This window comes from Cibotium barometz, chromosome 26 (genome assembly GCF_041138505.1).
Source record: "Cibotium barometz isolate CiBa-2024 chromosome 26, ASM4113850v1, whole genome shotgun sequence".
NCBI classification, from domain to species: Eukaryota; Viridiplantae; Streptophyta; class Polypodiopsida; order Cyatheales; family Cibotiaceae; genus Cibotium; species Cibotium barometz.
In genome coordinates this window covers 23,458,214-23,471,354 of record NC_141071.1, presented here as the reverse complement: position 1 = coordinate 23,471,354, position 13,141 = coordinate 23,458,214, and the positions used below count along the sequence as shown (strand labels likewise).

The window sequence follows — 13,141 nt, the reverse complement described above, 5'->3', positions numbered from 1 at the left end:
CAAAGTTACGACCTCGCTTCTATGGGCCTTTCAAAATTCTTAAGAAAAATTCAACTGTCAGTTATAAGTTGGAACTTCCACCGTCATGGGAAAAGATTCATCCGACTTTTCACATATCTTGGCTTAAACAGTATATTCAAGGAGATTCGCCTGTTCCAGACTTATCTTCATATGTACCAGAAATTGAAGATGACCATATTATCCTTGTTCCAGAAGTAATACTTGACGTAAGACAGAAGGAAACAAGAAGAAAGTTGACTACAGAATTTCTTGTGAAGTGGATGGACTTGGATGAGTCTGATTCCACTTGGCAAACAGATGAAGAAATGCAGCAGTACCCTAACCTTCTTCAGGAGTTCTTCGACAAACGGATGTCTATCATTTGACACATGGGTTTTATTTTAAATGGGAGGGAATGTCACGATTGTGACGTGTTTATATATCAGATTCTCTCTTCATTGCTGATTACTGTTGCAGATGCAAAGAGTTACCAGCCAAAGGGAACCCCTACCCTCGACTGGCTGCGACTCTTCGTCAAAGGATGTACCTCTTCATCGAATAGCCACATCTCTTCGACGAATGGTTGTATCCCTTAGTGAATGGTTGTGCCTCTACATCGACTAGACACATCCCTTAGCCTAAAAGTTGTACCCTTTCGTCTAAGGTCATGTCCTTTCATCAAAGGACATGCCTCTTCAAATGTGTCTCTTCATCTCATATATAAGAGACCTATTGTACTCAGTTTAATAACAAGTCGTCAATTCAATCTTGTCTCAAGTGTTCTCCTGAAGGTTCTTGTTCTAAGTTAATTACTTAAGTAGTAATTAGTACACAATATGCAGGATTAATAACATAATCCTCACATGATTGCTCGCTTTAGCCTATTCGACGGCCTCCCAAAACGAGAAAATGTTATCAAAGATGCTCCTACCATGTAAGAATCCATTCTGGGTATCATGAATAACATCCTGCAAAATTGGCTGCAATCTGATGCTCACTACCTTAGCAAGAATCTTATAGGCAGTCCCAAGTAAGGTGATAGGTCTCCACTGGCCAATCAATGTCTTATCCCCGCTCTTAGGAATAAGATAAATAAGCCCCTCAGTGAGAGAAGAACGCATAGAACCTATGTCCCACATCTCCTGCAAAGCCGATGTTATCTCAGCCCCAATCTCATCCCAAAAAGTAGTGAAAAAAACAGGGGAGAGGCCATCCTCCCCTAAACACTTACCATGAGGTAAGGCATGAAGAGCATGACTGAACTCCTACATAGAAAAAGGGGCATCCAAAGCGGCACACATCTCCTCGGTGATCAAATGTGGCAATGCATTCCAAACCTTCCTCTGTGCCCTGTATCTCATATCAAAATGCGGCTCAGCAAAAAGAAGCTGGCAATAGAAATCGGTGGCAATCTGTCTAACCATGAGAGAATCTGAGTGAAGAGTGCCATGTGAATCCTGCAACTGCCTGACACTATCTCTGGCATGAGATGGGCTGTGAGAAGCAAAGAAATGTTTGTTACATCTGCCACCATCTGTGTCCAAAAGGATTCCTGGGCATGGAAACGAAACTCCGCGCGCTGCTCAAGAGAGTGATGAAGTTCTGCTCTAATAGTACATAAAGAATCTGCAACCCATTGAGCATGAGGATGTTTCTCGTGCTCTTTCTGCAAGGCAGCCAATCTACGTCTAATAGCCCTTTCTAAGTCCAAGGCCTCTTGCCTCTTAGACAGGGCACATGTGTGATAAAAGTCACTAATATCACAGAGAGCAGAGGCCAGGCTTTGAGAGACCTGTACGAAGTCATGAGATCTCCAAATATCAAGCATATGACGCGATAGTTCTGCATCTGAAAACAAATGATCAGGGATGCGTACATGGGGTGCTGATCCATGATCTCTAATACATAAAACCGCTGGGCAATGATCCGATTTGGAGGTGCCTGTAGCAAACAAAGTATGTCCACCTCTGTCAAGCACCCAATCATCCACATAAAATCTGTCTAACCGTGCATAGATACATCCTACATCTCTTCTCCTGTTAGACCATGAATAAAGAAGTGTGGATGGACTCCTCAAAATGTCATCCTCATGCCAACAATCTCTACCATGAATGGAGAGTATAAACCTCTCCCAAGACGCTCTTTCAAGAGGATGCACCAAGTCCTTATGTTTTATCCGTTGGCATCTCAACCATGTTAAAATCCCCACCAATAATCCAATGGTCGGCAAGAGGCATCAATGTAGTGAGAGATTTCCAAAAGGCAATCCTCTCACTTCTATGGTTAGGAGCATAGAGATTGAGAATACCAATGCGTGTAGTACCCTGCATAAGAAGGATCCACTGCGCTCTCGCAGGCAAAATGACACCATGTCCAATGATGCAAGGCAAGATCAAAGCTGAAATAGAGATACAAACACCACCCTTGGTACCAACAACCGGTGACCAAAAGATGTGTCCCGAGAGAAGCTTGCTTGATCTCCCACACTGACTAGCATCCAGTTTATACTCTTGCAAGAGCAATATATCCATAGGTCCACCTGTGACTGCACAATGAAGCTAGGTTTTTACAATTTGTTTCCGTCGACGTGGAAAAAAACCCCCAAGACCCTGAATGTTCCAAGAGACAATCCTCATAAAGACTCAGAGTAGGAACGACCAGATCTCGTGGTCGATGAAGGACCCCCTTTTAGAGGCGGAAGTACATCTCGCATAGGTAAGGGAGGGAAAATCTGACGATGTAAACCTTACCTCTCTCTCCCACTCCGGGGAAAAGCCAAGGCTAGTCCTCAAAACTGGAGAGATACCATGACAATGCGAATGTGCAACATCATCCTCAAGGGTGCAATCATCTTGTAACTGTAATGCAGCATCCTCCTGTGAGGGATCCAGATCATGTGCCTGCAACGCCTCATCTTCCAAAAAAGGATTAACATCCTATGAGGCAAGAGCTGCATAGGGGTTAGGGTGCTCCACAGGGAGTGTGGGTGAAGGGGCAGATACGGGGGTCCGAGGGTGCCTGCCATCCCTAACCACAACCCAACGCTGTGCGGTCTGCTGTGTCAAAGGAGCAGCTGGAGTCTCGACATCTGCAGAAGGCCTCTGATGGGCAGGACCACGCCGCCTCCTAGCATGGTCCCTCGATCTAGGACAATCTCTAGCAATGTGACCCTGTCCTCGACGACAAATCCGACACTGGTCAGGTCTACCTGCAATCTCCATCCTCTAGCAGAAATGAGATCCGTCAGGTCTCTGAAGCATAACATGATCATCAGTAATCGATGGATCAGGAACAAGCACAAGGACTCGGGGTACACCATCAAGAGTGGTGGTAACGGCCGCGAAAGCTGAGGCGGGAGAGCTCGGGAGGATTGGTACCTCTAGAACCTGGCCAAAGGATGCCCCTATGGAAGCTAAAAGCTTCCAATAGGACCGAGGAAGAGCAGGGAACCGTAGTGAGACGGGGGTAAGGCGCTGATCCTCCACCACTGGATCAAAGCCCACCTGGTACTGAAAGAAGAAAATCTTCCTAGAACCAAGAGGAAAGGGGCTGCTAGCCAAAGCCTGAGAAGTAGCTTCTGAAGAATGAAAGTCCACCTGGAAGAAGCCTTGACCACGTAAACGAGTATCCTGAAAGTGCACAATCAGCTCCGAAGGGAGAGCTGCTAGAAGCCATTCACGGGCCTGTGAACAAGAAGGGTGGGAACCATAAACTCTCGCAACAAGGGTAGTCTCGACCTCAAGGTCAATGTCGTGCTGAAGAGAGGTGAGCTCGTCTTGTGAAAAATTGATGATTCTCCCAGCCAGTGGGGGTGCTGAGCGATTGGCTGCGGCAGAAAAGCCATAAGACCAATCAAGAAAAGTGGGCGGCCGACTTGAATCCAGGTAAAATAGCTGCTCAGAAAACGGGAGCAGAGGAAGGGGGGCAAAGGCGGGGAGCAGCTGGGGAAGCAAGGGCAAAGGGGCAGGCGGGGGCAGCAGAGGGGTAGGCGGAGAGGGGTAGGCGGGGATTGAAGAAGGCAGGGGGCGGGCAGCAAAAGGGGGCTGGCGAGGGCAGCAAAAGGGGGCAGGCGAAGGCAGGCAGGGGGGCAGCAGAGGGGCTGACGGGGGCAGCAAAAGGGGGGCTGGCGGGGGCAGCAAAAGGGGCAGGCGAAGGCATGCGGTGGGCAGTAGAGGGGCTAGCGGGGGTAGCTGAAGGGCAGGCGGGGACTGAAAAGCTAGCGAAGGGCAGAAGTTGGGCAGGCGAAGGGGGGTGCGAAGGCAGTAGATGGGCAGGCAAAGGCAGCAGAGGCAGGCAAGAGCAGCAAAGAAACATGCAGAGGCAACAGACGACAGGCAGGGGCAGCAGAGCAGGTTCACGTCACTTCAGCACGTCGTCGGAGCTCGTAGATCAATTCGATAGGATTAATCGCTCCGTTCCCTTTCAAGAATTTATTCACGAACAATCCATGGGCTTTTCCAAGCCACGACCGGTACAAGCAATGAATACAATATCAAACAAATATGTCAATGTACAAGTCCGGGTCGAAGTCAGTGTCGAAGCACAAGATCTCTGATGCCGAACACACCACAAGGATGACCCCAAGAGCATCTCACAGGGCTAGTACTAAATCCAAGTCTAAAGATCTCCAGCCTCACATCGTTGATGTGTGCAATAAATGAAGTAAAAGCTGTTTTCAGAAATCAACCAATACATGGGTGTTGGCTGCGGTGCTATTTGCAAACAACACTGAAAATCAGGGGGAAATGGGTAGAGGGTAGAGCAGCGCAAAACAAAGCAGAGTGGTGATGGCAGCTTTTTTGGGCAATGGCGGCAGAGGTGGCTCTGGGGATGGCAGGTGGCTCTAGGTAATGGCAGGTGACTCTAGGCAGTGGCGCTATTGGTGGCTCAGCAGACGGAGATGGCTCTGGGGCGGCAAAATGCAACACGCGTGCAAAAAATCCAAAAAATAAATAAATTTTTTATTATAAAAAGTTTTGGAAAAAGAAATGGTGTGGCGATGGTGACGTGGCACTAACACATGGTACGAAAGCAACGCATGGTCACCTTCAAGCTTGAAATGATGCGACTAGCTTTCGGAGAGCAAAAGATTAAAAGCTTTTTAAAAACTAAAAAGAGAAGAGCTTTTATTATTAAAAAGATGCTTTTTGGACTATAAGTGAGTTTGAAAGCGCTTTTCTCAAGTGCTTTTGGGCAAGAACTATAAATTCAGCTATTCTCTCATTGTTAAGACATGTACAAAGGACAAGAGAGCTCTCTAGCTCTAAGAACTTGTACTCAAGACTCCTCCAAGGAGTTTTATCTAATATAAATCGGGGGGGAACCCAAGGCTATTTCGACCCCTAGTGTGGTGTCTTTTCTCTCTAGTCTCTCTCTTTTGTTTATTTCAAGATTTTCTCAAGGTATTACACATGAAATTATTGTTTTCTTGAAGATAAGCGAAGTGCCCGTGCCACAGCCCTTACAAAGGCCTATTTCAAGTACACTTCATATACCAAGAATACTACCATAGAAAAGATAGAGGGGTAGAGAATTCCTTTTTGTAGAGGAAAGTGAAGTAGTGTAGAGACTAGTTTGCAGCAACACAGCCTGCTCAAATGAAGAGAGAGGGCTCCAATTTATATATTTGGAGCTCTCATGAGTTAGAATGGCAAGTAAAAGCTATAATGACGTGTAGAGCTAAGGTGACAAGTGTGAGGCTACTTGTCTCACTTTGATACACTAGCGTGCCACATGTCCCAATTTAAGAGATGGTTCCCACTCATAAACTTCAACTCTAAAAATATCTCAACTCGTAGACATTATGTCAACCCCCATTTGCTTAGCTTACGGATGTAAGACATGAACGGAATTTCCATTGGGAGTTGTCCAAAAATAGTAACCCTCATGGATTTTAGGAGTGTGTTCTTTTGTATTCCACCTTATTAGAAAAGTACATGAGCACCATGTAGAACCATGTTGCAAAGCTAGATCTCTCCCAAATCTTGGGAGCTCACCATACATATTACATGCACTAAGGTTGATCGTGATAATGCACAACAGGGCTTTCTTTATACCTTTATGTGGTGAGAATATTTAGTATCCAAATTCACAAAGTAGAGAGAGAAGAGAATGAGAGAGTGAAGGAGATGAAACCTTCTTGGATCCCAAATACCCACTGAAGGCCACCCCCCCCCCTCTTTGCAAACAAGAGTATTGCTTATATTATTCTTTGGAGACTGTTGTACAACGCTTGAGAAACAAGCGATATGAATGCCCAATGCAAGGACGAGGAAGACCGTACGTCGGCTGAGTATCCACCAATCCAAGGCTCTGTTGAAGACTCTTCGGGCCACTGATGCAAGTCCAAATAGTTGTAGGAAGTCCAAATAGTTGTAGGACTGAATGCTGAAGAGGATCTTCCTTGTTAGCCTAGAGATGATTGGATGATTTGTTGTTGCTGAACTTTGCTCATTGATGAATAAATAAATGAAAAGTGAAGCGCTGCTTTTAGATGCCTTTAGGCTGCTGGTCGGCCAGTAGCATAAATAGCATTAAATGCTATGATAAAAATGCTGCGCTGGAATTAAATGCTGCTCAGCCCACTGATTGGCTACAACCACCTGCTGCCAGCAACCCTAGGCAGTCCCATATGCTGACCGACAGATGCTTCCTTACATCCTGTACTGGCCGACTGCCTACATAATGCTTCTACAGGCTGCCGACAGGCTCTATCTGCTGTCCAAGGCTGTGAACAGCCCTTGGACAGACTGATGACATCATGGGCTGTCACTTTGGCTGGCACTGCAGATGCAAATGCTATTTAATGCATCCCCACTGCTAAGGCTGACTCTACATGCACTTATCTGAAGAATTCTCCAAGTGGGTTAAGCGGACTGACGCTCAACTGACCTCTAAGGCTCAAGGACAAACCTGCGTAGCTCGTGCCTGACTGTCCCTGGAATGAGGGCTCACAATGGAGTCACATGGCGTACGACAAATATTCCTATAAAAAGGTACTACTTTTGTACGAATGTTGCACTAACGATCATGCAAGTGTGTCACTCTGTACCACAGTGCGGGGTGCACGTGACATTCCCTCTTGCTTAACTTGGCAGCAAGTTCAGGGCTTCCAAGTAGTCCGCCACCAACAACTAAGGGTACTCCTGACAAAACTCTTCATCCAGCAATACTGCTTCATGGGTTCCTAGGTCTTTAAACTTCGTATAAAACTGGCGTATTCTTTGACCGGATCCATGCTTCTATCTGTGGAGGAGAATTTGCTCAGGCTCTATGACTTCAGCTTCGTCAATCATATCCAGTTGTTGCTCCTCTGATATATCCTGCAATGTTGGACCCGCATATGGCTTCAACCGAGAAACATGAAAGACATTGTGCATAATCCGACTTTCCGGCAACTTTTTTAAAGAGACATCACTTAACTTCTGAATGACGGGAAATGGGCCAAAACTTTAGAATGAAAGTTTGGGACAATGCTTGCCCACTTGCTTTAGCCGTTGTTTCATGATACGCAGATATACCCAATCCCCTTCCTTAAAGTTGACATCTCGCCTGGATTTGTTGGCTTGCCGGGTATATGCTTGCTGAGCTAGGCACTCCTTAACTGACTCGATGATTTCCAAGAATGTCTCAGTTGTCTTATTGGCCTCTAGAGATGGTGATACATGTCTCGTCAAAAGCGATGAGAACCGGCGACCAAATGTTGCCTGATACGCTGTCCGACCAATACTCTATGAGTGAGTATCATTTAGGATTGCCTGAACCAAGGGAAAGTATTGTTCCCATTTCGATTGCTAGCCATGGCAGTATGATTTGAGAACGTCAAAGGCCAATTGATTTTATATTTCTGTTTGGCCATCTGTTTGTGGATGGAATGCACTGGACAGCTCCAACTTAGTCTCAAAATTGTCAAACAATGCTCTCCAAAAATGGGACATGAACTTAGGATCTCTATCTGATGTGATTGTCCGTGGCAAACCACTAACGGGTTACCAAAACCGAATGAGCAAGCGAGCTATGTCCTCGGTTGTGGCTGTCTGCTTGCATGGAATGAGCATGCAAAACTTATTGAATCTGTTCACAATTGACATACACACTGTCTTTCTAGATCCAGCTGAGACGAGAAGAGAGTCTACGAAGTCCATACTGATGTCGTGAAAGGGTCCCTCAAGGATAGGCAAAGACTGAAGTAATCCTGCCTGTTTTGTATAGGAACTTTCACCTTTTGACATATCTGACATGATTGGACGTGTTGGTAGACATCCCGTCGCATCTTAGGCCAACGGAATGACCTCTCTAACTTCTCCAAAGTATTGTTGATACCCCGATGACCTCCAGCAAGAAAATCATGGACATCGTGGAAAGGGACTTGGCGCTTTTCTTTTAGTACACAGAGACGGTTCTTGAAAAACAACCAACCATCCCGTATACGATAGTGCCTAGTTCTAAACTAAGGGCCAACTGATATTGAGTCCCAAACTCTGCCAAATCTAAATATTGTGCCTTCATACTGTCCAAGTCTTTGCCTTGAATTTCCCGCACAATGGACTCCTACAATGTCTGAATTGTGCCTTTTTGACTAAGAGCATCGACAACGGGTTTGTTTTTGCCAAGGACGTATTCAATCATTCCCCCAAATTGTTGGAGCAATTGACTCCATCTAGACTACCTGTCACTCCATTGGGCACTGGACATGGTTTGCAACCATTTAAGTGCTTGGTGATATGTCTTAACTGTGAAGTCCCTCCCGTAAAGGAAGTGCTTTCAATGCTTAAGAGCCATCATCACTCCCAAAGGCTCTTTGTCATACACCGAATAATTCTTTCCGGCGTTATTCAACTTGAAGCTCTAGTAAGCCACTGGCCTACCATCTTGCTGTAAAACAGTTCCAATGGCAAGGTTACTGGCATCGGTATTAGGTAATCCCCTTGAAAGGATCGTCCCATGACGCCAACTTCAAAGCTGGTGACTCAAAGGCAACTTTCTTCATTGCCTAGAATGCCTCTAGAGCCTTGCCCATGACGGACACTTTTTGACGACAAGTCTTCGTGCCCTTGAGCAAGTCAGTTAGAGGTGCCACAATCAAAAAAATTGTCCATGTGTGTGATGTAGGCCTGACAAAGTGGGTTTTATGCTTACCGAAACCCATAGAAATCACATGTTACATGTTCAAGCACACAAGTCCACATGGTTCAAACATCCTTGGCAGCATTGGCTGGCAAGTTGGGATGTAAACGTCACATCCCAACTGGTTTTGTCATTGGCTCCTCATGTGAGGATGAGATTGAGATATTGCCAACACCTAGGTTTCACAACCATGAGTTTATAGAAGTTCGCAGATGTACATCTACAGGTGCTATGGAAGTATTAACAAAGAAGTACAGCAAAAGACTCCTAATTCTTGCTCCCTTGGCTTATCCGTCTAGGAGTGAGGCGAGACACCTAGGCTTGTTTGACCTACCCTTCCACTAAGCCAACACCTACACTCCATGCTTGAAACCATCCCAAGTATCAATAATGTAGTTCCTCTCTCCAGTTTGGGTTTAAAATGAAAAAAAATATATCCCTTACGTTCTAGCAACCCATACGCTGCATTCGTTGTCAATTTCCTCCCCAATTTCCATTTTGTCCCAATTCTTGCAATTTTTTCCTCATTTTCCCCTATTTTTATATTTTTTTCCAATTTTCCCCAATTGTCCCAATTTCCTCCAATTTTCTCCAAGCCCCTCCGATTTCCGCCAATTCTTCCAATATGCATCCATACCTAAAGTACTCAACCACCTTGCACTACTTCTACAACCCGCATTCGTAATCAACATAAGTGAACTCCCTCAAAACCGCCAGACAGCAAGCGCCCCAATTTTCTGAAGTAATTCTCCCACCACTTAATCACAGCTCCTATCAAGACCATCCAGACAAGATGATGTTGGAGCACATCTGCTGCACAAAGAGTGGCACACATCTCCCTGGCTCAGTTCGTACCCATCTTGCCATCCATCTTCCCATTTAATGGGCAGATCCCTGATTCTTGCACTATCTCAACGATGAACAGGGGATGGAGAAGAAGAATGGGAACTCCGGGGAGAGGGAACCCACCCTGGGGATTACCGGCTCATACGGAAAGCCAACTATGGGCGAATCATGCCATTCTGATCGGCGCCTTACCTGAGATTGGGAGTGACTCATGGAGTGCAATTGGGAGGGATGATTGGAGCACTCAGGCTGCTCCACCACCTCCTCGTGGTCGTGGTCATCTACTGTGTTCCAAGAGTGGCGTTGAGTTGAAATCCAAAGGCAATCTGGCTATGCATGAGCCAATGCCTTCGTCTGCTCATTCTGTAGCCATGATGAAAAGCTGAAAAATAGAAATGAAGTAAAGGCTACCCAAACCCTAACTATGCTCTTATGATTCTACGGGCTGACCCTTGATTAGAAGACAACACACAGATGCTGGAAAAGAAAATTTTGCAAAAACCCTACCCTCTAATACCAAAAATATCTATTGATGCTATAAAAGTGCTAACATAGAAAGAAGTACAATTTAAGACTTGCAAAAACACAATCATACACAAGTAATCTACTCTAACTTGTAATGACTCTAAGAGCCTACGCCCATATATACAGTAGAAGTGCAAATGGATATCTTGAGGTTACAAAGACAAGCACTCAGATAGAAACCCCAATTGATAGAAATCACTGCTTTCCCCCAAACCTGATTCTCTTGTGTCTTAAAATGCAGGCATAACTCCCTCACCCTGCTCAACTGCTGAAGAGGAAAGGCTTGATGGTTGATTGGTTGCTTGATTGATGAGGGAGGGGTTATTTAAAGGGTATTGCATGACTTGACAACGTAGAACTATAAGTTAAGCAATTGTTTGCTTGCTCTGGGTCAACTGCATGACTAATCATCAAATGGCATAAACACTCAACCTTAGATATGCTGAATGTGGGGAAAAGAGTTTGTATGCATTTGATCGCTGACTTGGCCAGTGTAGGAAGCTATGGTCATTATTTGGTGATCTTGGAAGAAGGTAAGCTCTTGCTGGAAGGTTCTCAAATAACGAGCACACATACTCTTCCTTAATTGCACGGCATGCTACTGTCAGCCTATTAGACTATGCTGCAGGCAGCACCTCTCCGCACTAACATTAGACATGGCTTATCAAGGACATTTCATGTTGTTTATAGTTAAGGACAAGGCCCTGATGTTTGTATGACCAAGGATAGTCACATTTATTATCCCATTGCTCTTGTTAATGTGCTTTTTAGAATACCTTTAAAAAGTAATAAAGAGTCCTAGAAGGCTCATACACTTTATACTTGTTGCGAGTTCTCAAGGGTGCACAGTGCGAAGTTTGGATCTTTGAACTTCTCCAAAGCATGAAACTCAGAATACACTGAGATGAGTAAAGAAAGGAGCAGTAATGACAGCTGAAATCTTGACAATTCTCAACACCAGCGTACTCTTACAAAGAATGCTGGATCTGCTGTGACCAACCTACACCCTGTGGACAGACTGGGCACCAACAGCCAGGACATCGGGCAGCGTGGGCAGGCAGGCAGGCTGGACAGGTCAACCATTGGGCGGGCGGACAGGCTGGTCGGGCTGCTTGGGCAGTCAACAGCAGCCCAGGAGGCGGTTGGGCAGCAGGTCAGGGACCTGGGCGAAGCAGGTTGACCTCAGAGAAGGGGGCATAGACACCAACTAAAGATTTTCATTACTGCGCCCATAAATGCAGCTGAGTTCTAGATGCACCACATGTGTATGGCACAAGTTTACTGAGTAAAAAGCATGACAGTGAATATAATCAAGCAATCCTTTTTCTACTAACCCATCCCCCCACAAACTTCTCCAACAGGAAAAGAAAAAGTTGTGCAATAACCACTCTTTGAGAAACTTTCAAGGAATGCAACTGTGCAGTTTTGAAAAAAAAAGAATGATATGACTTCACATCATTATGAAAGGCTCACACAGAGCCTCTCTTTCTTGCAATGGTGGAAACGGAGGCATGTGATTATGCCCCTCCCCCCACCTCCCCTCCCCCAAAAAAAAAGGCTTCAGTAAACAAATCAGCAAAAATTTCACGACCCAAATCAGAAAACCTTAACCCAAAAAAGGAAATCTTTAAAGAATTTAACCCACATCGACAGAATCTTCACGACTTAATTCAGAAAAGCTTCACGGAATCTCAAGAGCCTACAAAGAAAAGATTAACCCATCAAAGACTCTTCAAAACCCAAATCAGATGCTCTCAACAGAATTGAAGAAACGGAGCCATACCTCGGGGCAACATGTTGGAAGGAGGCTAACACATGCATTTGAAGGCGATCAGCGTTGAAGGGTGATTTCCAGAGGACAACTCTGTGTGTGTGTGTGTGTGTGTGTGTGTGTGTGTGTGTGTGTGAGAGAGAGAGAGAGAGAGAGAGAGAGAGAGAGAGAAACAAGAGGAAAAGTTTCTGGGTGTATTGTCACAAGACAATGAAGAGGGTACTTCTGTCACCTGTGTCAAGGCTGCACAACAACAACCGTGTATGTTATGTTTGTTTGTGGCCCTTTATGAGTGAAGATTTTGTGTTAATTGCCATGTCATCAGTTCTGTATGACCCATCATGCTTTAGAATGGGTGCTAAACATAGCCAATTCTTTAATGCCAAAAAGAAAATACTTGGCCTGAATCCTTAGTCATGTCATATTAAAGAAGACTCACTCCCCTTCGGATGGGCCGTGTAGCATTTGATAACAATTAATGCTGAAAATCTATGTATGTTCCTAGACTCTAGAGCATACTTGACCACATTAAGTTGATATTGTTAACAATGCCAATTTTGGCATAGTTAACAGAAGGTAAGGCTAAGTTTGAGGGAATTCACTTGGCACCATTATTCTTGGTAAACTGCCATGCTCTGTGGAAAATGCATGTCTTTTGTTTTTATCCACTGTTATCTTGCTTGTGCCCAATCTCTCTCTCTCTCTCTCTCTCTCTCTCTCTCTCTCTCTCTCTCTAAACACACACACACATGTTTCTATGGATTTTTTTCTTTGTTTAAAAAGCGATCTTGTATGTTTCCTTTCTTAGGAAAAGCATGTAACAAAATATGAAACATAATTTAAGTTTACGGATGATTTTCAACACCAACCTGT

General features: G+C 44.9%; 1 protein-coding gene across 1 annotated transcript in view; it reads right to left on the bottom strand.

Moving 5' to 3' along the window:
- LOC147623789 (transcription factor-like protein DPB) overlaps positions 1-12,591 on the bottom strand; it is a 63,278-nt gene extending 50,687 nt beyond the window's left edge. Inside the window, exon 1 of the mRNA XM_086820397.1 lies at positions 12,281-12,591. Coding sequence (XP_086676523.1) covers positions 12,281-12,293 — 13 coding nt within the window. The 5' untranslated portion in view covers positions 12,294-12,591. The remainder of the gene's footprint in view (positions 1-12,280) is intronic.
- Between the last annotated feature and the right edge of the window lie 550 nt (positions 12,592-13,141).